A 24,166-nucleotide genomic window follows, 5' to 3' on the forward strand; every position below is an offset into this window, starting at 1 on the left:
TGCCCCCCCTTATGTAATCCCAATGTAGCAACCCCCCCTCCAAAAAAAGGATTATACCACTGCAGTAAGCGATAAACACACTCCCCTGCAGGCAACCGAATACTGTGCCCCCCTCTGTCAATGACAGCGGCATTTATTGGTGATTGAATAGTGAGATGGCCGGTCGCGCTGTTCCCTCAATCACTGCACAGTGCATGTGCAAATGAACAGCGAGCAGGTGGCCCACTGACCTGTGGTCTGGGTGGCCCACCAGGCATTGTTCTGGTATGCCAGGTTGCTAGTCCAGGCCTGGCTGAGGTGAATGATGAGGTTATACAGCAGCCAAGGTGAACTATGAGGTTCTGCAGCAGCTGAGGTGTATTATGATGATGTTCTGCAGCAGCAGCTGAGGTGTAGGATGAAGTTCTGCAGCAGCTGAGGTGTATAATGAGGTTCTGCAGCAGCTGAAGTGTGTATTAGGAGGTTTGCAGTGGGTACGCTCTACCAGTGATGGTCTCAATCATGAGACTGGTATCTATATGACTGGCACATGGCACATACATGTGAATTCTCACCAACACCGGAACACTATGGCTACAAATCTGACAACACTTACAAGTTTTGTGGAAAGGAAGGAGGAGGGCACAGGCGGCACAAAAAGCAGAAGGAACTGAGTCTGTGAAACTCTGCCGACACTTCTCCCCACTGAGACACCTGCTTTCAATCTCTGCCTGTCCTGAATGTGAGGACCCCCAGTGTGGTGCCCCCCTCTGTGGAGCTTCTTCCTGTGTCCTCCAGCCGATGACCCTGATCTGTGACCTGCAGACCACCATCTACCGACCACCGCCTGAGCCAAGACCCTGCCAATTGCAATCCAGGTAGGTCGGAGGGATAAAACTATTTGTTTATTTAGAATATATTTACATTTTTTCATTATAATAAATAATAAATAACTAAAATATTCATTTTAAAAGAGTTCAGGACTCAATAGTGTAGCTCAGCATGGGTGGTCCCACTACTGGTTAGGGGGCGACTAACGTCCCTAACTAATGACTGTGATCTTGAATTACATGGTCACCCATTCCTTTCCCTCTGTAAGGGCCAAAAATCAGGGATAATGGCAACCAGCTGGCCCCTGGGTCGACTTCAGTGCAAGAATGGGTCGTCCCCTGGATGTGCTCTGCAGCAGACATTGGGCGGCCACAGTGTCATGGTCCCCAAAGGGGTATTCCATAGCTAGACAGTCTGGCTGATGGGTCCATTAATGTAGAAGTGACCTTTTAGGGGTCATCACTCTCCATAGAAATCAATGTGAATTAGTAAAACCAATGAGTCATTTTTATTCGGTGGGTTCACAATGGTTCCAGGTCTTAAAGGGTTCCCTCTCTGACCTCTCCCCAGGTACAATGGCCGTAGGCCGGAAACTGAAGCAAGGGTCAAGGCTAGGAAGCCTCCTTGTCTTGGCTATATTTGCCTGGAACATGAGATTTGTTCTGTTCTTCGGCTCTGAAGAAATCTCTGCTTCTTCTAACAAAGAGACCACCATATTGATTTGGCATTGGCCGTTCTACAAGCCCATGAACCTCTCAGGAGATGTTTGCCTCAGCATCTACAACATCCAGAACTGTAGACTGACGGATGACCGTAAAATGTTCAACCATAGCGATGTGGTCGTGTTCCATCACAAGGAGCTGGAAGCCATAGGTCATGAGATGCCTACTGGACCTAGACCTCCTCAGCAGATGTGGGTTTGGGCAACTCTAGAATCTCCTTCCAATACCATGGGGCTTTCCAAATGGAATAACACATTCAACTGGACGTTGACCTATCGAGAGGACTCGGACATCTTTGTGCCATATGGGCAGATGGTTCCTAACCTCCCCATGGACTTGAATGACACTGTGAAGACGGGTTTAGTCTCCTGGGTGGTGAGTAATTATTGCCGGACTCAAGAAAGAGCCAAGTTTTTTAAGGAGTTTTCTTCATACCGCACGGTTGATGTCTATGGTAAAGCCAATAGAAAACCATTATGTTCCTCTTGTCTTCTCCCAACTATGTCCAGATACCTGTTCTACCTAGCACTGGAGAACTCAGTCCATAAAGACTACATCACCGAGAAGTTATGGAGGAACGCATTCCTTGCTGGGGCTGTCCCCATCGTATTGGGTCCACCACGCCAAAACTATGAAAAGTTTTTACCTTCTGACTCCTTTATTCACATCTCAGACTTCCCATCACCGAAAAATCTATCAGACTTTATAGGGAAAATTACCCCACAACGCTACCAAGAGTTCTTCCGATGGAGGCAAGTCTATGGCATCAAGCATTACAACGACTGGAGGGAAAGATTCTGCATGATCTGCACCAAGTATCCGAGTCTACCCAAGAACAAAGTCTACACAGATATAAGGAGGTGGTTTAATAGCGAAAATGTTTAAGGAGCAATGCATATGGGGAGCAGTATTATAATAATACTATACCACTCCAGTTTACAAGGATATAACTACTATAATACTGCCCCTATATATACAAGAATATACCTACTATAATACTGCCTCCTATATATAAGAATATGACTACTATATACAAGAATACAACTACTATAATACTGCCTCTATATACAGGAATATAACTATAACTACTATAATTCTGCTCCTATATACAGGGATATAACTACTGTAATACTGCTCCTATATACAAGAATATAACTACTATAATACTGCTCCTATATACAGGGATATAACTACTATAATACTGCTCCTATATACAGGGATATAACTACTGTAATACTGCCTCCTATATACAGGAATATAACTACTATAATGGCAGGGTTGAGAGCGATCCGACCGGCACCAACCGATATATAACACACTATTCGGAGACACAGAGGGCTGGAGGCTGCAGCATACAACGATCGTGTCTTCACCACTGGGTTGCGGTGCAGAGACGGCAGAAAAAGGGGGATGCAAATAAGGCAAAAAAGAAACAGAGTCTCGCACTCACCAACTGAAAGATGCGGGTGGTTTAATTCAGACACATCGGAGCAGGTTCAGCGGGGAGAGGGAAAGTGGATAGCAGGTGCGTTCACAAGCACCTGTGAACGCACCTGCTATCCACCTTCCCTCTCCCCGCTGAACCTGTTCCGATGTGTCTGAATTAAACCACCTGTATTTTTTAGTTGGTGAGTGCGAGACTCTGTTTCTTTTTTGCCTTCTTTATAACTACTATAATACTGCCTTCTATATACAAGAATATAACTACTATTGTAGTTGTTGCTCCTGTGAACACACCTGCGTCTTCATCTCCCCTCTCCCCGCTGCACTTGGTTCTGATGTACCCGCAATAAAACCACCAGCATCTGTGAAGTCGGTGAGTGCGAGATTCTCTGTCTCATTGTTTCCATAACTACTATAATACTGCCCCTATATACAAGAATATAACTACTATAATACTGCTCCTATATATAAGAATATAACTACTATAATACTGCTCCTATATACAAGAATATAACTACTATAATACTGCTCCTATATACAAGAATATAACTACTATAATACTGCTCCTATATACAGGGATATAACTACTATAATACTGCTCCCTATATACAAGAATATAACTACTATAATACTGCTCCTATATACAAGAATATAACTACTATAATACCTGTGCAGCAGATGTTGGTTATATGGTAACCTTTGGTATATGATGTTCCGCACATACATGCCATACAGGATATTGTATATTAGATATGTGTAGGTTGATCTGTTGCCCTCTTTATCCGTTATACACAGTTTTTATTACCTCTGGATTATGTTACAATTTGCACTTCGTTGTGATGTCATAGTATAGTGGGGGCGGGGCTGCCCTCTGTATGGTATATGACGTTATACGTATATTCATTACATACAGTTGTCGCCCCCATTGAGCTGCTTTATAATGTCTCCTCCGGAGACCTTGGTCGGCCATCTTTGTTCTTATGGGGTTGTCACCCATATCATGGCGTATCATGATCTCCGTGACTGAATACAGAGAAGTGTGAGATCACAAGTTTTAGGGGGGGTTTATTTGTTTTTGTCTTTTATTTTTAAGTAGAAACACAAGGAATGCTGGGTAGTTTTATCAATGGAGGAAGCAGCTAACGTCTCCTTCCAGGGGGCGGGGCTCATATGAGTGATGCATTATGGGGGATGCTGTTATATGTATCAGTCCTCATTAAATGGCTTCCTCAATGGTGATGTCTATGTCTCATTTCACACCCATGGGGGGAAGTCATACAAATCTCGGCCATCTTCACACGTCCGATGAGTCAGATAGAAACGGCTGGTGAGACTTTAGTAGAAGTCGGCGGGCAGACGCCCTGAGTGCCAGTATGAATCAGACTGAATAACCGAGGGACGGGGTTTACCGAAACCCTATGTAACCTGGTGAGGGGCCGCACCCTCACCCTACTGCGCGCCACTGCCGATACCTCAAGGAAAACAATTAGAAAGAGCAGAGTTAAAAAAATTAATAATCTGTGCCTTCTCCAGCCTGATGTAGGAAAGTAGAATTGAGTGGAGTTGCCCTTTAAGTGCAGATACATTGTTACAGGGTAAAATGTTACAAAATAAAATTCCTGTGGGTGAAGCCTTGATAACCACTCTTGGGCTGCGTTCACATGGTCGCAGTTTTGTTGCTTTTTTTGTTAACATAATTAGAGACAAAATGATCATGTGGGCACTTTAGTCTTAATAGACTGTCTGGGCTTTATCATGTGATTATTACCAGGCTTCATCATGTGATCAGTAGTACCAGGCTTCATCATGTGATTAGCATTACCAGGCTCCATCATGTGATTAGCATTACTCAGCTTCATCCTGTGATCAGTATTACCAGGCTCCATCATGTGATTAGCATTACTCAGCTTCATCATGTGATCAGTATTACCGGGGTCCATCATGTAGTCAGAATTACCAGGCTTCATCCTGTGATCAGTATTACCTGGCTTCATCATGTGATAAGTATTACCGGGCTTCATCATGTGATAAGTATTACCGGGCTTCATCATGTGATCAGTATTACCGGGCTTCATCATGTGATCAGTATTACCAGGCTTCATCATATGATCGGCATTACCGGGCTTCATCATGTGATCAGTATCACTGGCTTCATCATGTGACCAGTATTACCTGGCTTCATCATGTGATCAGTATTACCAGGCTTCATCATGTGACCAGTATTACCTGGCTTCATCATGTGATCAGTATTACCAGGCTTCATCACGTGATCAGTATTACCAGGCTTCATCATGTGATCGACATTACCAGGCTTCATCATATGATCGGCATTACCGGGCTTCATCATGTTATCAGTATTACCAGGCTTCATCCTGTGATAAGTATTACCGGGCTTCATCACGTGATCAGTATTACCTGGCTTCATCATGTAATCAGTATTACCAGGCTTCATCACGTGATCAGTATTACCTGGCTTCATCATGTGATCAGTATTACCAGGCTTCATCATGTGATCAGTATTACCAGGCTCCAGTGTCGGACTGGGCCACCGGAGGACCGGAGGATCCTCCGGTGGGTCCCTCCTCCACTCCCACTGATCGTCCAGCAGCTGGGGCCCCCAGACAGCCATAGAGCATCGGACGTGCTACAGCAGGATAAATAGATGTTTTTGCCGGGACTGCCCAATTCTGAGGAGACAGCCCCACCAAAACTGTGTCCTGGGTATGTCCCAGGAAGCTCCGCCCCTGCCGTGGGAAGCTCCACCCCCTTCTGGCATTAGCGATCTCACTGAAGCAGAGCAGGGAAAGGAGTCGCTGGGGGAATGGAGGAACCTTACAGGTGAGGTAAGTATGGAATTTTTTGTTTTAAATACAGATGGAGGGGCTGGAGAATGATGAAGGAGGCTGTAGTATGGTGATGAGGGGCAAAAGGATGAGAGAAGTACTACTATGATGATGTATGATGGAAGGGCAGGAGGATGAAGGGGGTAGGAGGATGATGGAGCGGTAGTAATATGATAGAGGGACAGGAGGATGAAGGGAGTAGTAGTATGATGGGGTAAGAGGATGATTGAGCGGTAGTAATATGATGGAGGGACAGGAGGATGAAGGGAGTAGTAGTATGATGGGGTAAGAGGATGATGGAGGGGTAGTAATATGATGGAGGGGCAGGAGGATGAAGGGAGTAGTAGTATGATGGGGTAGGAGGATGATGGATGGGTAATAATATGATGGAGGGGCAGGAGCATGAAGGGAGTAGTATGATGGAGGGGCATAAGGATGATTGGGTGGTAGTATGATGATGGAGGTGCAGGAGGATGAAGGAGGTAGTAGTATGATGATGTGTGTGTGTGTGTGTGTATATATATATATATATATATATATATATATATTACATACACACGTTAGTGCTGTTCTGGGGTCACTTCCACACACTGTATAATGTACCTAAGACCCTCCAACTACAACAGCCGCAGGCACTACAACTCCCAGCATTTACTGATCCCTGCATCCCTCAGGATATGCTGGGAGTTGTAAATACGAGCTGCCGCTGTAGAAAGTTGTAGTGCTGGACCTTCAGGGCTGATGGTTGTAACAGATAACGGCCACCAGAAGCTTTTACACAACAATCACTTATTAGGTTAGCTTCACACGTACCGACTCGCAGCGTTATTAAGGCTGCGAGTCGGCTAGGTCCTGGCAGATCACTGTCAGTACATACACGCAGCGGTCTGAACAACCGCTGCCTGTATGTAATTCTGCCGGCCGCTTAACCCCTTCAGCTGCCGCCCAGCTCCCACTCTGTATACATTACCGGTCCTCGCTGCACGGGGTCCTGGCGTACTGCTCTCCCGCCCGGCCAATCAGTGTGTTGCCCTGCCGCAGCCAGGGTTAGGGAGGTGTGGGCTCCAGCAGCTCTGTCAGCCTGTGATGGGGATTAGTTACAGCAGAGAGCTCCCTCTGGTGGAGGCTGCTGCCCTGTATTCCTGAATCAGACACCCAGGAATCACGGCAGCTGCATGGGGCCCCCAGGCAATTGCCCTGTTTGCCCCCCCTAACGCCGGCCCTGCCTGCAACATGTCCTCCAGCAGCCACAAATGTACATGTGTCTGCACAAACGGTTAGAAACCAGCTCCATGAGGATGGTATGAGGGCCCGACGTCCACAGATGGGGGTTGTGCTCACATGCAGGACGCTTGGCATTTACCGGAGAACACCAGGATTGGCCACTGGCGCCCCCTGTGCTCCTTACAGATGAGAGCAGGTTCACACTGAGCACATGTGACAGACGTGACAGATTCTGGAGACACCGTGGAGAGCGATCTGCTGCCTGCAACGTCCTTCAGCATGAGCGGTCTGGCAGTGGGTCAGTAATGGTGTGGGGTGGCATGTCTTTGGGGGGGCCGCACAGCCCTCCATGTGCTGCCAGAGGTAGCCTGACCGCCATTGGGTACCGAGATGAGATCCTCAGAGCCCGTGTGAGACCATATGCTGGTCCAGTTAGGGTTCCTCCTAATGCTGGACAATGCTAGACCTCATGTGGCTGGAGTGTGTCAGCAGTTCCTTCAAGATGGAGGCAGTGAAGCTGTGGACTGGCCGCCCGTTCCCCAGACCTGAATCCCATTGAGCACATCGGGGACATCATGTCTCCTCCATCCACCACAGACTGTCCAGGATAGGTAGGATAGGTATATGTGTATATATATATATATATATATATATATATATATATATATATATATATATATATATATATATATATATGTGTGGTGAGCCCCCAGATGATGTAGCGGTGGGACAGCCGGTCACTTGCTAGATGGAAGTGTGACGCCACTATTGTGGTGGATGGCCGAGATACAGCCGGACCTTTGAGTTTTGTCACATGACGCCAGTGCCTGTGTTGTGGATGTTACTCAATCCATACCAGAGCGTTGTCTATCTGCTCCAAACTAGCTACGCTTATATACACACACAGCGGTGCCTTGGATTAGGAGCATAATTCGTTCCGGGACGGCGCTTTTAATCCAAATCCACTCTTACACCAAATAAAATCCCATCAGAAATCACTGATCTGCAGACAATTGGTTCCACACCCCGAAAACAAATATTTATTATTCTGAATAAGATGTAAAACAGATGAAACATTCAGAAACAGCAGAATCTGTGATATTATAAGTTACTGTACAGTAATGGAGAGGATGGGAAACACAGGGGCGGACAGAGGCTGCAGGGAGCAGGGAGGATGTGTCAAGGATCTAACATGACATTGTGAAACATTTGGACATTTTGCAACATTCGGTCTGAATTTCCCTTTTTTGACGCTTTGTTCTTCATTGCGACACGGATTTCTTAGGCCTCTAATACGAGCTGGAGACCCTGTCAGATTCCTCAGTTTCCTCCACAAAGACAGTCTTGTCTCCATCCCCCCTCCCCCCCCCCCCCCTAAAAAATAAACAAAAAATTAAAATAAAAACCAACAGCGCAGAAAATTCGCAAAGATTAGAAAACACCCATATACCCCAGCTATATTGAAGCCGCGCACCAGCAGAACGTGGCCCTACCAATGCTCCCATATGCCACCAGTCACATAGATAGTAACATTATGCAAGTCCCAGATGCTGGTTTAAGGCTTTGGTTGGGGGTTCTCTTTGGACTGAGGGGCATAGTGCTATAACTGCAGAGCATTACACTGGACTAAAGGGCATAGTGCTGTAACCGCAGAGCATTACATTGGACTAAAGGGCATAGTTCTGTAACCGCAGAGCATTACATTGGACTAAAGGGCATAGTTCTGTAACTGCAGAGCATTACATTAGACTAAAGGGCATAGTTCTGTAACCGCAGAGTATTGCACTGGACTAAAGGGCCTAGTGCTGTAACTGCAGAGCATTACATTAGACTAAAGGGCATAGTGCTGTAACCGCAGAGTATTGCACTGGACTAAAGGGCATAGTAAACGCAGAGTATTGCACTGGACTAAAGGACCTAGTGCTGTAAACGCAGAGTATTGCACTGGACTAAAGGGCATAGTAAACGCAGAGTATTGCACTGGACTAAAGGACCTAGTGCTGTAAACGCAGAGTATTGCACTGGACTAAAGGGCATAGTAAACGCAGAGTATTGCACTGGACTAAAGGACCTAGTGCTGTAACTGCAGAGCATTACACTGGACTAAAGAGCCTAGTGCTGTAACCGCAGAGCATTGCACTGGACTAAAGGGCCTAGTGCTGTAACTGCAGAGCATTACACTGGACTAAAGAGCCTAGTGCTGTAACTGCAGAGCATTACACTGGACTATCTATAGAGTCAGAAAAGGGTTCAATGCTAATGCACTAAATATCTAAGTTGGGGGGGGGGGGATTCTTCTTTTCTTTCTTTGATTTATGTGACAATGCAGACATACAAAATAAAGTAAAAGAATCGAACTTCAAAATAAAACGTATAAATCTCAGCCCGGCCGCAAATCCTCCTGTTAGATAGTCAGGCTGTCGCAGGGACCCCTCCCATCTAGGGAGAAAATAACACATTTAGATGAAAGTCATAAAGAAACCACAAGTTCTTCCTGGCCCGGCGGCTGGCACTGAGGGGGAGGGGGAGGGGGTGCGGGTACAGTGACATCACAGCGCCAGGTCCTGCTATACAGATCACACAGACACTATTCTATGTGGAAGCATCTTACAGAGCGTATACACTATACACAGAGGTATCACACGGACCGTATATACACTATACACAGAGGTATCACACGGACCGTATATACACTATACACAGAGGTATCACACGGACCGTATATACACACTATACACAGAGGTATCACACGAACCGTATATACACACTATACACAGAGGTATCACACGGACCGTATATACACACTATACACAGAGGCATCACACGGACCGTATACACACTATACACAGAGGTATCACACGGACCGTATACACACTATACACAGAGGTATCACACGGACCGTATACACACTATACACAGAGGTATCACACGGACCGTATATACACTATACACAGAGGTATCACACGGACCGTATATACACTATACACAGAGGTATCACACGGACCGTATATACACTATACACAGAGGTATCACACGGACCGTATACACACTATACACAGAGGTATCACACGGACCGTATATACACTATACACAGAGGTATCACACGGACCGTATATACACTATACACAGAGGTATCACACGGACCGTATATACACTATACACAGAGGTATCACACGGACCGTATATACACTATACACAGAGGTATCACACGGACCGTATATACACTATACAGAGGTATCACACGGACCGTATATACACTATACACAGAGGTATCACACGGACCGTATACACACTATACACAGAGGTATCACACGGACCGTATACACACTATACACAGAGGTATCACACGGACCGTATACACACTATACACAGAGGTATCACACGGACCGTATACACACTATACACAGAGGTATCACACGGACCGTATACACACTATACACAGAGGTATCACACGGACCGTATATACACTATACACAGAGGTATCACACGGACCGTATACACTATACACAGAGGTATCACACGGACCGTATATGCACTATACACAGAGGTATCACACGGACCGTATATACACTATACACAGAGGTATCACACGGACCGTATACACTATACAGAGGTATCACACGGACCGTATACACTATACAGAGGTATCACACGGACCGTATACACTATACAGAGGTATCACACGGACCGTATATACACTATACAGAGGTATCACACGGACCGTATATACACTATACACAGAGGTATCACACGGACCGTATATACACTATACACAGAGGTATCACACGGACCGTATACACACTATACACAGAGGTATCACACGGACCGTATACACACTATACACAGAGGTATCACACGGACCGTATACACACTATACACAGAGGTATCACACGGACCGTATACACACTATACACAAAGGTATCACACGGACCGTATATACACTACACAGAGGTATCACACGGACCGTATATACACTACACAGAGGTATCACACGGACCGTATATGCACTATACACAGAGGTATCACACGGACCGTATATACACTATACACAGAGGTATCACACGGACCGTATACACTATACAGAGGTATCACACGGACCGTATACACTATACAGAGGTATCACACGGACCGTATACACTATACAGAGGTATCACACGGACCGTATACACTATACAGAGGTATCACAGGGACCGTATATACACTATACAGAGGTATCACACGGACCGTATACACACTATACACAGAGGTATCACACGGACCGTATATACACTATACAGAGGTATCACACGGACCGTATACACACTATACACAGAGGTATCACACGGACCGTATACACACTATACACAGAGGTATCACACGGACCGTATACACTATACAGAGGTATCACACGGACCGTATACACTATACAGAGGTATCACACGGACCGTATACACTATACAGAGGTATCACACGGACCGTATACACTATACAGAGGTATCACAGGGACCGTATATACACTATACAGAGGTATCACACGGACCGTATACACACTATACACAGAGGTATCACACGGACCGTATATACACTATACAGAGGTATCACACGGACCGTATACACACTATACACAGAGGTATCACACGGACCGTATACACTATACACAGAGGTATCACACGGACCGTATACACTATACACAGAGGTATCACACGGACCGTATACACTATACACAGAGGTATCACACGGACCGTATATACACTATACAGAGGTATCACACGGACCGTATACACACTATACACAGAGGTATCACACGGACCGTATATACACTATACACAGAGGTATCACACGGACCGTATATACACTATACAGAGGTATCACACGGACCGTATATGCACTATACTGAGTCTGTATCACACGGACCGTATATACACTATACAGAGTCTGTATCACACGGACCGTATATACACTATACAGAGTCTGTATCACACGGACCGTATATACACTATACAGAGTCTGTATCACACGGACCGTATATACACTATACAGAGGTATCACATGGACCATATATACACTATACAGAGGTATCACATATACTGTACACTATACAGAAGAATCACCCCACCCCATAAGTCATATGGACACTGCTCTCTATATAGGATTATGTGGTACTCTGCCAGTGATGTTATTTGTGTGGACGCCAGCACTGTAGTAGTGCACAGGTGTGAGGTTAATACCTGTTTTGTGGCCGGTTTATGTCCCCAAATGATCTGTAACCTCCGGGCTTGTTGCGGGTCTTTTGGGCACTGTCACGGCAACCTGGAGTAGTAGTTGACCCACCCGGGATTTCAATGCTGCCACCCACAGAGAAGAGGAAAAATAACCCAAGGTGTGCGGTGGTCAGGGCCGTATTTACCATTAGGCACCCATTGGCCGGTGCCTAGGGCAGCACCTTGCAGGGGGGCAGCACCAGGGAGCAGGGGGGCAGAATTTTTTTTTTTTTTTTTAATCTCCCACCTCCTGGTCAGACTTGCCAGTAAATCTGGTGACTTTTTGAGGGGGGTGGGGGAGGTATGTTCAGGTCTCCTATAACTGTGAAGCCTGGAGCTATTACCTACCAATCCTGTGGTGAGAATTCCATCAGACAACATGCAGGCGGCTCTAATCATTGATTCAATGTGGAAATTTATGTTATAAGCAGTTAAAAACCATGAAAATGTGATTCAATGTTTCTACAAGTAAAGAAATGCATGTGGCCAAAACCACGCTCCCCCGCGCTGGGGCGTCTTCAGGTGCTGTGCCTAGGGCGGCGGCAGCAGCAGCTGTTAATATAGCCCTGGCGGTGGTGTGTGTATAGGTGCCAGTGCAGACAGAGGAAGCCCCTGCATTTAGTATAAAACTAGAACACTTTACTGAACACAATTGCCAGAGAACAGTAAAATCAATACAGATGCAATACAATACAAATCTTTACAATCTTGATGGCTGACAAAAGAGTACAATCAGTGCTTCTCTAGAGTAGGTGCTTGAAGTAGTAAGAGCTTTTGTAGAAGTAGAGGGGAGAGGAATTGTCAGAGGAGCCCTGCCCAATGTAGACTCTGTACTCTGCTGGAACTGAAGTGTAAATAGAGGTAAATAAGTGATACTCGTACTCACGTTTAGACTAAGTCTGACTGCCTTCTGCCCCTAGTAGCGTAGAACCAGTCCTAGGTGGGTAGCACATTGTCGGTTATTTGGCCGTAGAAGAATTCCAAGGTTACCCAGTTGTCCTGCACTGCGCAGTAGGATACGTAGACCAATTCCAGTAGCTTTGTCCTACTGGGATTGATTCCTCTTCCTGGCGTGGGCTAGGGTGACTTCCTAGGTGGCTTCTCTCCCCCTACTTAGAACGTAGCACTGCATAACTGTAGTGGTGGCTTGCATACAGAAGCCTCCCTCAGAGCCAGTCTCCCCTCGGGCCTGCAACAACTACCTCCCTGTACTTCCTCCCGCAGAGAGCTAACCACTCCTACAGGGCTGAGTGCATGAAAGAGAATATGACAGGATACCTGTGACTGGTCAGTAGAGAAAACACATGACATACAAGAGTTAACCCATTATTCTACAGCTGTGCATAGTGGACAAAAGACAGTGAAGACATCTAGTGGGGAAAATAGAATACTTCATCTGCCACTTTAACCTGAGTGAATGACTAACACAATTACACAATGCATACACACCACCACCCATGGTGGGACACCACAATTGTATTACAATGTGCACTGGATTACTCCTGTATGTAGAGTAATCACATGGAAGGTATACAATACAGAATTATCACATGGAATCCCTTCTTTATGGCACTGTCATAGGGAAACTACTAATCTATTACTGTATTATGGAGTAGCATCCAATAGAACATGGCCTCCAAACTGCGGCCCTTCAGCTGGTGCAAAACTGCATTTCCCATTATGCCTGGAGAGCCAAATCCAAAGCTTTAGCTGTCAGAGCATGATGGGAATTGTGGTTTTGCAACAGCTGGAGGGATGAATTTGAGACCCAAATAGAACTTCCTCTATATAGAAGTATCACATAGAACCTCCTGATCATCTATGAGATGTGTCTGCACCCTGACTGGAGTCACTGGTAGCAAATTCAGCTAATTGGATGGGATCCTGAAAGACTCCACCCCTTTGTCTATATAAGGTGTCACAGCTGACAATGCATTAGGGCAATCACCAAGCCATGAGGAGGAGAGAGCTGCCTGTAGAGCTCAGAGACAGGACTGTGTGGTGGTGGAGGAGGAGGACAGAGCTGCCTGTAGAGCTCAGAGACAGGACTGTGTGGAGGAGGACAGAGCTGCCTGTAGAGCTCAGAGACAGGACTGTGTGGAGGAGGACAGAGCTGCCTGTAGAGCTCAGAGACAGGACTGTGTGGAGGAGGACAGAGCTGCCTGTAGAGCTCAGAGACAGGACTGTGTGGAGGAGGAGGACAGAGCTGCCTGTAGAGCTCAGAGACAGGACTGTGTGGAGGAGGAGGACAGAGCTGCCTGTAGAGCTCAGAGACAGGACTGTGTGGAGGAGGAGGACAGAGCTGCCTGTAGAGCTCAGAGACAGGACTGTGTGGAGGAGGAGGACAGAGCTGCCTGTAGAGCTCAGAGACAGGACTGTGTGGAGGAGGAGGACAGAGCTGCCTGTAGAGCTCAGAGACAGGACTGTGTGGAGGAGGAGGACAGAGCTGTCTGTAGAGCTCAGAGACAGGACTGTGTGGTGCAGGGGCGTAACTAGAAATGGCTGGGCCCCATAGCAAACTTTTGATTGGGCCCCCCTCCCCCCCGACTGACCACTAAACGGTCAAGTTAAGTCATAACTACATAACTGCTAGCTCTGGTCAGGAGTGCTTGCAGTTAAAGGGACATTTGCAAAACCCAGGAGACCAGCAGGGCCACCCGGTGCTGCAAATGATGACGGCTCAGGGGGCCCAGTGTATTGCAGGAGCAGGCCATGGGGCCCCCTGATGCAGCGGGCCCCATAGCAGCCGCTATGGCTGCTATAGTGGTAGTTATGCCCCTGGTGTGGTGGAGGAGGAAAGAGCTGCCTGTAGAGCTCAGAGACAGGACTGGGAGGAGGAAATCTTGATAAGACAAACACATCTGTACTGCACTAAGGGTTCCCAAGAGCTCAGTGGCCTCCATAATTCTTACATGGAAGATAGAACCAAGACTCCTCCACTAAACTAATAGAGAGAAGGGTCTTCATAAGAGAAAGGACCCTGCAAATGTCGAGGTTTTCTAACCACTAATTTATATATATATATATATATATATATATATATATATATATATATATATATATATATATATATATATAATCTGCAGTCACCACATCTCACTGCTACAAAACATGGTAGACGATAAGGACGTGATACAGCAGATGGGGCTTCCTGCCCTACCAGCCAGGGTGCAGGGGTTATAAACATCAAGGAGGTGCCAGATATTCTGAGACAAGATCGCTCTCCTGAAACCATAAACAGACCCTCAGCTGCCCCCCCCCCCCCCCAAAAAAAAGGGGAAAATGTTCCTTTTCACTGACAGCAAACAGGCAGGAGCTGGTCATGTGACCACTGGGATATAAGTGTGACTACTGGGAAACATTTTATAGTAGATAAATCACAGGTTACACATTACATGCAACTTCCCCAACAATCTATTGTGTAATTTACAGCTGTATAACATGTATATAGTGATATATATATATATACACAGCTGGTATAACCTGGGTATATACAATGATGTGTAAAGCTGGTATAACCTGTATATAGTGATCTATGTACAGCTGGTATAACCTGGGTATATACTGTATATAATTATATGTACTGTACAGCTGGTATAACCTGGGGATTTACTAATTCTATGCATACAGCTGTAATATCACTATATACAGGACATAGTCATACCAGCGTGCTCCATATCACTATACACAGGCCATGTATAACTTATACCTGCAGAGTTGTATCTGGTAATAATCCACGATATTGTAGTTTTATCTACCAGACTTCTCCATTGCTGACTATGTGGTGGCGCCATCTGGTGGTATAGTGCTGTATTGGGTTACTCTGTTCTTGAGCATCTAACCTCACTACACACAGCGGGCGCCTAAACTTACTGTGCTGCTCCTATTACATAGAACAGCAGGAGCTTGGTACTATATACAGGGGTCCTACAACCATTGCCCCCCAGCCTGGGTATAGAAGAGACCCCCAAGTCCCTATTTCTACAGGTGTATACCCTGCACCCACCCCTAGAGGGAGCCCCCTTCCAGAAACCACACCTGTCCATGGGTTGTGTCTATTGGAAGTGAATGGAGCCCAGCTGCAATACCACATGTGTCCTGTAGTCAAGTGTGGTGCAGTCCAATATATACATGTGTGTCAGCAGAAGACAACCTGGTCCATCTAGCCCATTTCCTAATTCTATCCCACCCCTTGGACCAAGTACATACACCCCTTCCTTATACTAACAGGGGCCTTAGGAGCAACATAGTAATATCACTGCACAGACTTTTTTTTGTAAAGTTTTAATAATGCAACCAATCAGATCTCACAATCTTACATATGAAGCCATCACAATAGAGATGAAGCGCATCTACAGGATGGATTAGGGACTGCACAACCATCTGAGCTCTGCTATAACAACCTCCCCCAGCAATACATGCTGCTCCACCTCTAAGATGGTGCAGACAGAAGGGCCATCTGTCCTCATCTACAGTAGTTTATAGTATGAAGCTCAGCGCCATCTACAGGCCAAAACTTAATCTACAGCTTTACTTTGTTGCAGCCCTCACATTTAAAGGGGTATTCCGGCAAAAATCTTTTCAACTGGTTTCCGAAAGTTTTCTTCTATTCAAAAATCTCCAGTCTTACAGTACTTAGTAGCTGCTGTAGGTACTGCAGTAACTGGTGTATTGTGCTCTACTGCCACCTCTGTCCAAGTCAGGAACTGTCCAGAGGTGGCAGCAGAGAGCTCTGTCAGACTGGAAAGAATACACAACTTCCTGTAGGACATACAGCAGCTGATAAGTACTAGAAAACTGGAGACTTACAAAGTTACAAATATAGCTTCCTGAAACCAATTGATAAGATTTTTGACCTCAGTCTGACCTCAGGGACCACCACCGATCTGGAGAATGTGGTCTAGTGCTGCACCCCCTGCACATCAGTGCCCGGCCACCCGCTATACAGGGGTCTCCATTCTCAGGATCAGCGGGGACCTAAAGCAAAACAAGGTCACGTTATAAGATGGAATACCCCTTTAATGCAGCTCTGGTTGTGACTACAGGATCTGTCCAGGCATACATCCTGACCACAGACTCATGCATGATCCTAAATGTGATGCAGGGTCATTAAAACTTTATAAAATATGCTAAAAAAATTTTAAAAAAAAATTTAAACTGTAGAAGGTATCTGCTCCTCAGGGGCGGGGCCAGAGGAAACCATTCCCTTCAAGAGTCCAAGCAACAATTAGTGCAATGTTCAGTAAAGTGTCTACGGCCGTCAGTAAAGTCTCCAGGAGGCCAGATGTCCTCAGTAATCCAACGCCCCATAGGGGACACAAGTCTGGGGTCCCTACAGGGCAAGAAGTCCAATGCAACTAGAATCCCCAAAGAAAACCAGCCAGGGGTCCTTAGAACGTCAGAACTTAGTTACAACTAACCCCCCCCCCCAAACTCTTAGATCACAAAGGTCCATCAAGTCATCTTCAGAGTCAGAGACCCTTTAAGTCCAGGCCTCCCTTTACAACGGACCCACAGGAAGCGGAAGACAAATAAAAAACACCGTCACATAAAAGTCATAGAGTCTTAGTGTCCAGAATTAAATAAAGTCTTCCCCAAGGGGGCGAGAGGAGTGGAAGCCCTTAGTCTCGCCCCAATAAGACCAGTCCCCGACCTCAACAGAGCTGGTTTCCGACCGGCATCCCATGGGGCACGGGCTGAGGGAAGACGTCGCCCTTATGGTTAAATGCAGGCGGATAGTGAGCGGCTGAGGAGCCCAGGGGGGCCGCCATATATCCCTGGGGGTTCATCTCCTGGGGCAGAGAGAAGGTGCCCATGTGAGGGTGGACCATGGGCTGCATCTCGTAGCTCTCCCCGCTGTGCTCCTTGCTCGGCACCTGCCTCTTGTCTTTTTGCCGCCGATTGCAGAACCAGACACGGACAACCTGCGGGAGAAGAGGAACAAGATGTTACTGGGGTGTCCGAACAAGAATCCGGGAGCTTACAGGCAGCTGACTGACACTAACGTGTACTATCCGGACCTATCCAGCATTCTGATCCTGTATTATACCCCAGAGCTGCACTCACTATTCTGCTGGTGGGGTCACTGTGTACACACATTACTGATCCTGAGTTACATCCTGTATTATACCCCAGAGCTGCACTCACTATACTGCTGGTGGGGTCACTGTGTACACACATTACTGATCCTGAGTTACATCCTGTATTATACCCCAGAGCTGCACTCACTATACTGCTGGTGTGGTCACTGTGTACATACATTACTCCTCCTGAGTTAAATTCTGTGTTCTACTCCAGAGCTGCACTCACTATTCTGTACATTCGTTACAGCAGCTCAGCTTGTACCTTGACCTACTTGCTGACTGTTTCCACTAATAACCAGCAGAATAGTGATTTCAGCTCCGGCATACACATCAGGTAATAGTGGTCATGCTCCTTACATCTTTCTCCATGTGCAGCTCCCGGGCGATCTGAGCCATTTCGTGGGCGCCAGGTTTGGGGTTCTTCACGAAGTAGGTCTCCAGGCTGTCCTTCACTATGTTCTCGATGTTGGTTCTCCGCTTCCTCTTCCGGGACTGGGCCAGGGCCTGCTCACGGTTGATCATCTGCAATTGAAGATTAAACATGTAGTAAACCACAAGTTCTCTTAAAGGGCCGGTACAAGCTGGTCGCCCCAGAGCGCTCCCTCATCTAGACGTGCGTGTGGCCTCCTCCACCACCTACCTCCTGAAGGTTGTCGTTGTTCTCGGCCTCCGACAGCCAGCGATGCAGCAGGGGCTTCAGCTGACACATGTTCTTGAAGCTCAGCTGCAGGGACTCAAACCTACAGATGGTCGTCTGACTGAACATCTTCCCTGCAGGACAGAAGGAACGGTGATCAGCAACTACAACTCCCAGCATGCTGGAAGCCACTCCATTACATCTGGGGACTTCCATTACACTTACCATATAGGACCCCCAGGGCGTAGCCCACATCCGCCTGTGTGAAGCCCATGGACACCCGCTTCTGCTTCATGTCTCTAGCAAACTGCTCCATCTCCATCTCGCTGGGCATCTCCTGCTGATGGGAAACAAGCGTCATTAGGGACCGGCTGCCACCACCTTATAGTCACCATTCCGCACCTCTGCTTGCTGTCAGTGAATTGTAAGAGTGGAATGTGCCCATTGTATCCAGCTCTGCTTGCTTTCCGTGAATGGACACATTACAGCTTGTTACATTTGTATCCAGTTCTCCTGTCCCAACAGTTTGTTACAATGTATCAGTCTGGAGCTCAAACCTGAAAGCTACAACTCCCATCATGCATCAATACTCAGGGTATAATAGGAGTTGTAGTTCTGTAACAGATGGAGAGGCGCAGGTTGTAGCCTCTAGAACAGGAAAACCTTTATCCAGGAGAAGCATTAGGTTTTTATGGACTGACTGGGAGGTTGCTATTCATTGGCAGCAAGCAGAGATTGTGATGGAGGGAAAGTATCAGTAACACGGAGAAACTACAGAAAGCTAAGGGACCCAGAACAGTGTGAACACGGCTCTATAGTGCTACATGCTCCTCCACCAGTCCGGCCCAGTCAGACTACTCCAGGCAATCGCACCTAATCCTGCTGATTGTCAAAGACTTTGGGGGAGATCTATCAGACTGGCGTAAAATAGAATTTTCTTGGTTGCCCCTAGCAACCAATCAGATTCCACTTTTCATTCATCATAGGTCCTTTGGAAAATGAAGGTGGAATCTGATGGCTGCCAGGGGCAACCAAGAAAATTCTACTTTACACCAGTTTGATAAATCTTCCCCATCAGTTTTAAAGGGGCACTCCAGAAATTTTTTTAACAAATCAGGTGTCAGAACTATACAGATTTGTGATTTAGTTTCCAGTACTTACCAGCTGCTGTATGTCCTGCAGGAAGTGGTGCATTCTCTCCAGTCTCAGTGCTCTCTGATGCCACCTCTGTCCATGTCAGGAACTGTCCAGAGCAGCAGTAAATCCCCATAGAAAACCTCTCCTGCTCTGAACAGTTCCTGACATGGACAGAGGAGGCAGCAGAGAGCACTGTGACACTGGAGAGAATACACCACTTCCAGCAGGATATACAGCAGCTGATAAGTATTGGGAGAGATTTTTTTTTTTTAAACAGAATTACAAATCTGTCAATAGTTAAAAAAAGAAGAGACACCAATAGCCCTTTAGGTCACTTAAACCCCCCTACACATCTTACATTACAGGTCCCCTTAAAGGGCCAGTCTGCTGGCCCCCCAGAAGGAGCAGGGAGTCATGGCTGGCCCTTTATACACAGATCAATCCTCCAAGTCCTAGGAGTCCCGGACATTACAAGCTCTAATATACAAGATCTCACAGTGATACAACTACAACTCCCAGCAGAGCCTGCATAGGGCCATGTACTCACCAGCACCTCCTCGCCCTCGCTGGACAGCGCCTCCTCCCGGCCGGCGGGGCTGGACACGGTCAGGTTGATGGCTGCATCCCCCTCCTTGGCCGCCTCCTGGATGGGGGCGCTGCTGCTGCACCGGCTGCTCTCCATGTTAGAGGCCGCAGGCTCCCCGGGGGTGTTGGGGCTCTGGCTGGGGGTGGTGGGGTACACATTGGAGCCCGGGACACTGAGCCCCTTCTGGGGGTTACTGCTGGGGTTGGGGGGCCCCGGCCAGAAGGAGTTGCCCCAGTAGTGGGGGTAATACTGAGGCCCCGGGAAGAGGCTGGGGCATTTGTTCTCAGGTCTTTCCTCCTCTTCCTCCTTGATCTTCACCTTGTCCACATTGCTGGGGGTCTCCTCTCTCATCTGATGGGGGGAGCCGTGGAGATGGGGTGGGCTGGGGGACTCCACAGCTGGAGGGGGGTTCCAGGCCATGACCTGAGGGTGCTCCCCAAGGCCCTGCACCCCAACATCCCCAGTGTCCGACTTCACCGCAGAGAAGAAGAAGGCCTGGGAGGGGTGGGGGTACCCGACAAAGCCCTCCTGCATCAGGCCATGGGGCAGGGGGAAGCTGGGGTACGCCTGCTGGCTGTACATGACACCCCAAAACCTCTGCACCAGTAACGAGAGAAGCAGAGTCCGGGAGACCACCAGAAAAGTGCGAGGTAACAGGAAGCAAAGAAGACCCCAAAGCAAAGAGTCAGGTGTCCAGGCTGAGGACCCCAAAGCAAAGAGTCAGGTGTCCAGGATGAGGACCCCCAAAGCAAAGAGTCAGGTGGTCTGCGAGTTCAGGTGTCCAGGCTGAAGACCCCAAATCTGCAACCAGTCAGATGTCCCGGCTGTGGCCCCTCCCGTCTGCAGTCGGTTGGTCCGTACACTCCAGTGTCCAGGCTGAAGCCTCCACAGCCAAGTGTAAGCCCCGGACTATGTAGCCCCCCGGCCCCTCCCCCCCTGGTAATTGATGTGATCGGCCATTGGCTGCTCAGCCCCCTTCCCTCCCCCCGGGGGGGGAGGGGGGGGGTAATTAATTAATTACATTGGATTTTTAACTCTTGATGGATTTTATTCATTTGCCCCAAAAAGTTTTCACTTTACTTTTTTTCTTTAATTTCTGCATAATTCGAGTCCCGTGTGAATATGCGCATACACCAGCAGCCGCACCAGGGAGATTCCCCGACTATTAGATGCAATAAATCCATCAGTCTCCCGGTTACATTCTGGGTGGTTCCTGCCGGACCCTGCGGCTCTCCCGTGTTCACACCTTGCGGCAATAGTGCAGACGGGACTATTAGTGTTCGGTGTAATTGTTATTATTCACAAATATTTTGGTTACACTGTTAGAAAGTGTCCGAGCAGGCGCCCCCAGGGGAAGAACTACAACTCCCATCATACACATTACAGCAGCCATCCCACCCTCTCCAGCTGGTGCAGAACTACAACTCCCATCATACACATTACAGCAGCCATCCCCATCCTCTCCTGCTGGTGCAGAACTACAACTCCCATCATACACATTACAGCATTCATCCCACCCTCTCCAGCTGGTGCAGAACTACAACTCCCATCATACACATTACAGCAGCCATCCCCACCCTCTCCAGCTGGTGCAGAACTACAACTCCCATCATACACATTACAGCAGCCATCCCCACCCTCTCCTGCTGGTGCAGAACTACAACTCCCATCATACACATTACAGCAGCCATCCCCATCCTCTCCTGCTGGTGCAGAACTACAACTCCCATCATACACATTACAGCATCCATCCCCATCCTCTCCAGCTGGTGTAGAACTACAACTCCCATCATAGATATAACAGAAGCCATCCCTATCCTCTCCTGCTGGTGCAGAACTACAACTCCCACCATGCTCATAGACATTACAGCAGCCATCCCCATCCTCTCCTGCTGGTGCAGAACTACAACTCCCATCATGCACATTACAGCAGCCATCCCCATCCTCTCCAGCTGGTGCAGAACTACAACTCCCATCATAGATATAACAGAAGCCATCCCCATCCTCTCCTGCTGGTGCAGAACTACAACTCCCACCATGCTCATAGACATTAAAGCAGCCATCCCCATCCTCTCCAGCTGTTTCAGAACTACAACTCCCATCAATCTCTGACAGATCCCATACATAGTAGAGCAGTCTGCAGCCCCCATAGGTTAATTTCCCATAATGCTCTGTGATCATCACACATCGCAGTGTAACAAGTTGCTGATATTGAGAGGTTTATGAGGTTCCATTGGCTCCATCTCATATCATGAACAGCGCCCCTCTTGTCTGTGGTCGTATCTGGTATTGCAGCTCAGTCCCATTGAAGTGAATACCAGCCCATGTACAGGGGGGAGGGGCACTGCACAAGAGAGCAGCCATGTTTAGGATGTTTTACATTGGACAATTAACTAAAGTGAACAGCGCCACCTAGAGGAAGAAAGTCAGGAAAAAAGGAAACTAATCATTTCTTCTTGTCCTTCATGTGTTACCAGGTAGTTCTGGCATGTCTGCAGTGACAACTACAACTCCCAGCATGGCCGGATGATGACAGCACAGACTGCTCAGAGCCAGGTAGGGATCTCTGCAGTGACAACTACAACTCCCAGCATGGCCGGATGATGACAGCACAGACTGCTCAGAGCCAGGTGTGGATCTCTGCAGTGACAACTACAACTCCCAGCATGGCCGGATGATGACAGCACAGACTGCTCAGAGCCAGGTGTGGATCTCTGCAGTGACAACTACAACTCCCAGCATGGCCGGATGATGACAGCACAGACTGCTCAGAGCCAGGTATGGATCTCTGCAGTGACAACTACAACTCCCAGCATGGCCGGAGGATGACAGCACAGACTGCTCAGAGCCAGGTATGGATCTCTGCAGTGACAACTACAACTCCCAGCATGGCCGGATGATGACAGCACAGACTGCTCAGAGCCAGGTGTGGATCTCTGCAGTGTTTCCTTTTAGCATAAATCATGTCTGAAAGGTGTGAAAAACCACTTGTAAGTGACCTGGTGATTGCCATAAAAGTTCCAACATGGCTGCATTGTCAGGACTGAATAATACCGCCATATAGTGCCCAAATAATAGCATATACTGTGCTCAGTGATTTCTCCATACACGTTACTGTACTGCTATATGGTGTCATACAGTAACTAAGGAATATCGCCATATAGTGCCCAAATAATAACATATACTGTGCTCAGTGATTGCTCCATACACGTTACTGCTATATGGTGTCATACAGTAACTAAGGAATACCGCCATATAGTGCCCAAATAATAACATATACTGTGCTCAGTGATTTCTCCATACACGGTACTTCTATATGGTGTCATACAGTAACTAAGGAATACCGCCATATAGTGCCCAAATAATAACATATACTGTGCTCAGTGATTTCTCCATACACGGTACTTCTATATGGTGTCATACAGTAACTAAGGAATACCG

General features: G+C 47.3%; 2 protein-coding genes across 2 annotated transcripts; one reads left to right on the forward strand and one right to left on the reverse strand.

Moving 5' to 3' along the window:
* Positions 1-615: 615 nt before the first annotated feature.
* Positions 616-2,961, forward strand: FUT7 (fucosyltransferase 7). Its single transcript, XM_069986596.1, has 2 exons — positions 616-857; positions 1,381-2,961. The coding sequence occupies exon 2, from the start codon at positions 1,386-1,388 to the stop codon at positions 2,415-2,417; it is 1,032 nt and encodes a 343-aa protein (XP_069842697.1). The 5' UTR covers positions 616-857; positions 1,381-1,385; the 3' UTR covers positions 2,418-2,961.
* A 14,752-nt stretch (positions 2,962-17,713) lies between these two features.
* LOC138802698 (POU domain, class 5, transcription factor 1.1-like) lies at positions 17,714-21,307 on the reverse strand. The gene is made up of 5 exons (XM_069986272.1): positions 20,687-21,307; positions 19,228-19,339; positions 19,006-19,136; positions 18,723-18,887; positions 17,714-18,206 (listed from the first exon to the last, which is right to left on the reverse strand). Exons 1-5 carry the CDS (start codon positions 21,305-21,307, stop codon positions 17,937-17,939), a joined length of 1,299 nt encoding a protein of 432 aa, XP_069842373.1. The 3' UTR covers positions 17,714-17,936.
* Positions 21,308-24,166: the final 2,859 nt, after the last annotated feature.

Source organism: Dendropsophus ebraccatus, chromosome 10 (genome assembly GCF_027789765.1).
Source record: "Dendropsophus ebraccatus isolate aDenEbr1 chromosome 10, aDenEbr1.pat, whole genome shotgun sequence".
Classification (NCBI taxonomy): Eukaryota; Metazoa; Chordata; class Amphibia; order Anura; family Hylidae; genus Dendropsophus; species Dendropsophus ebraccatus.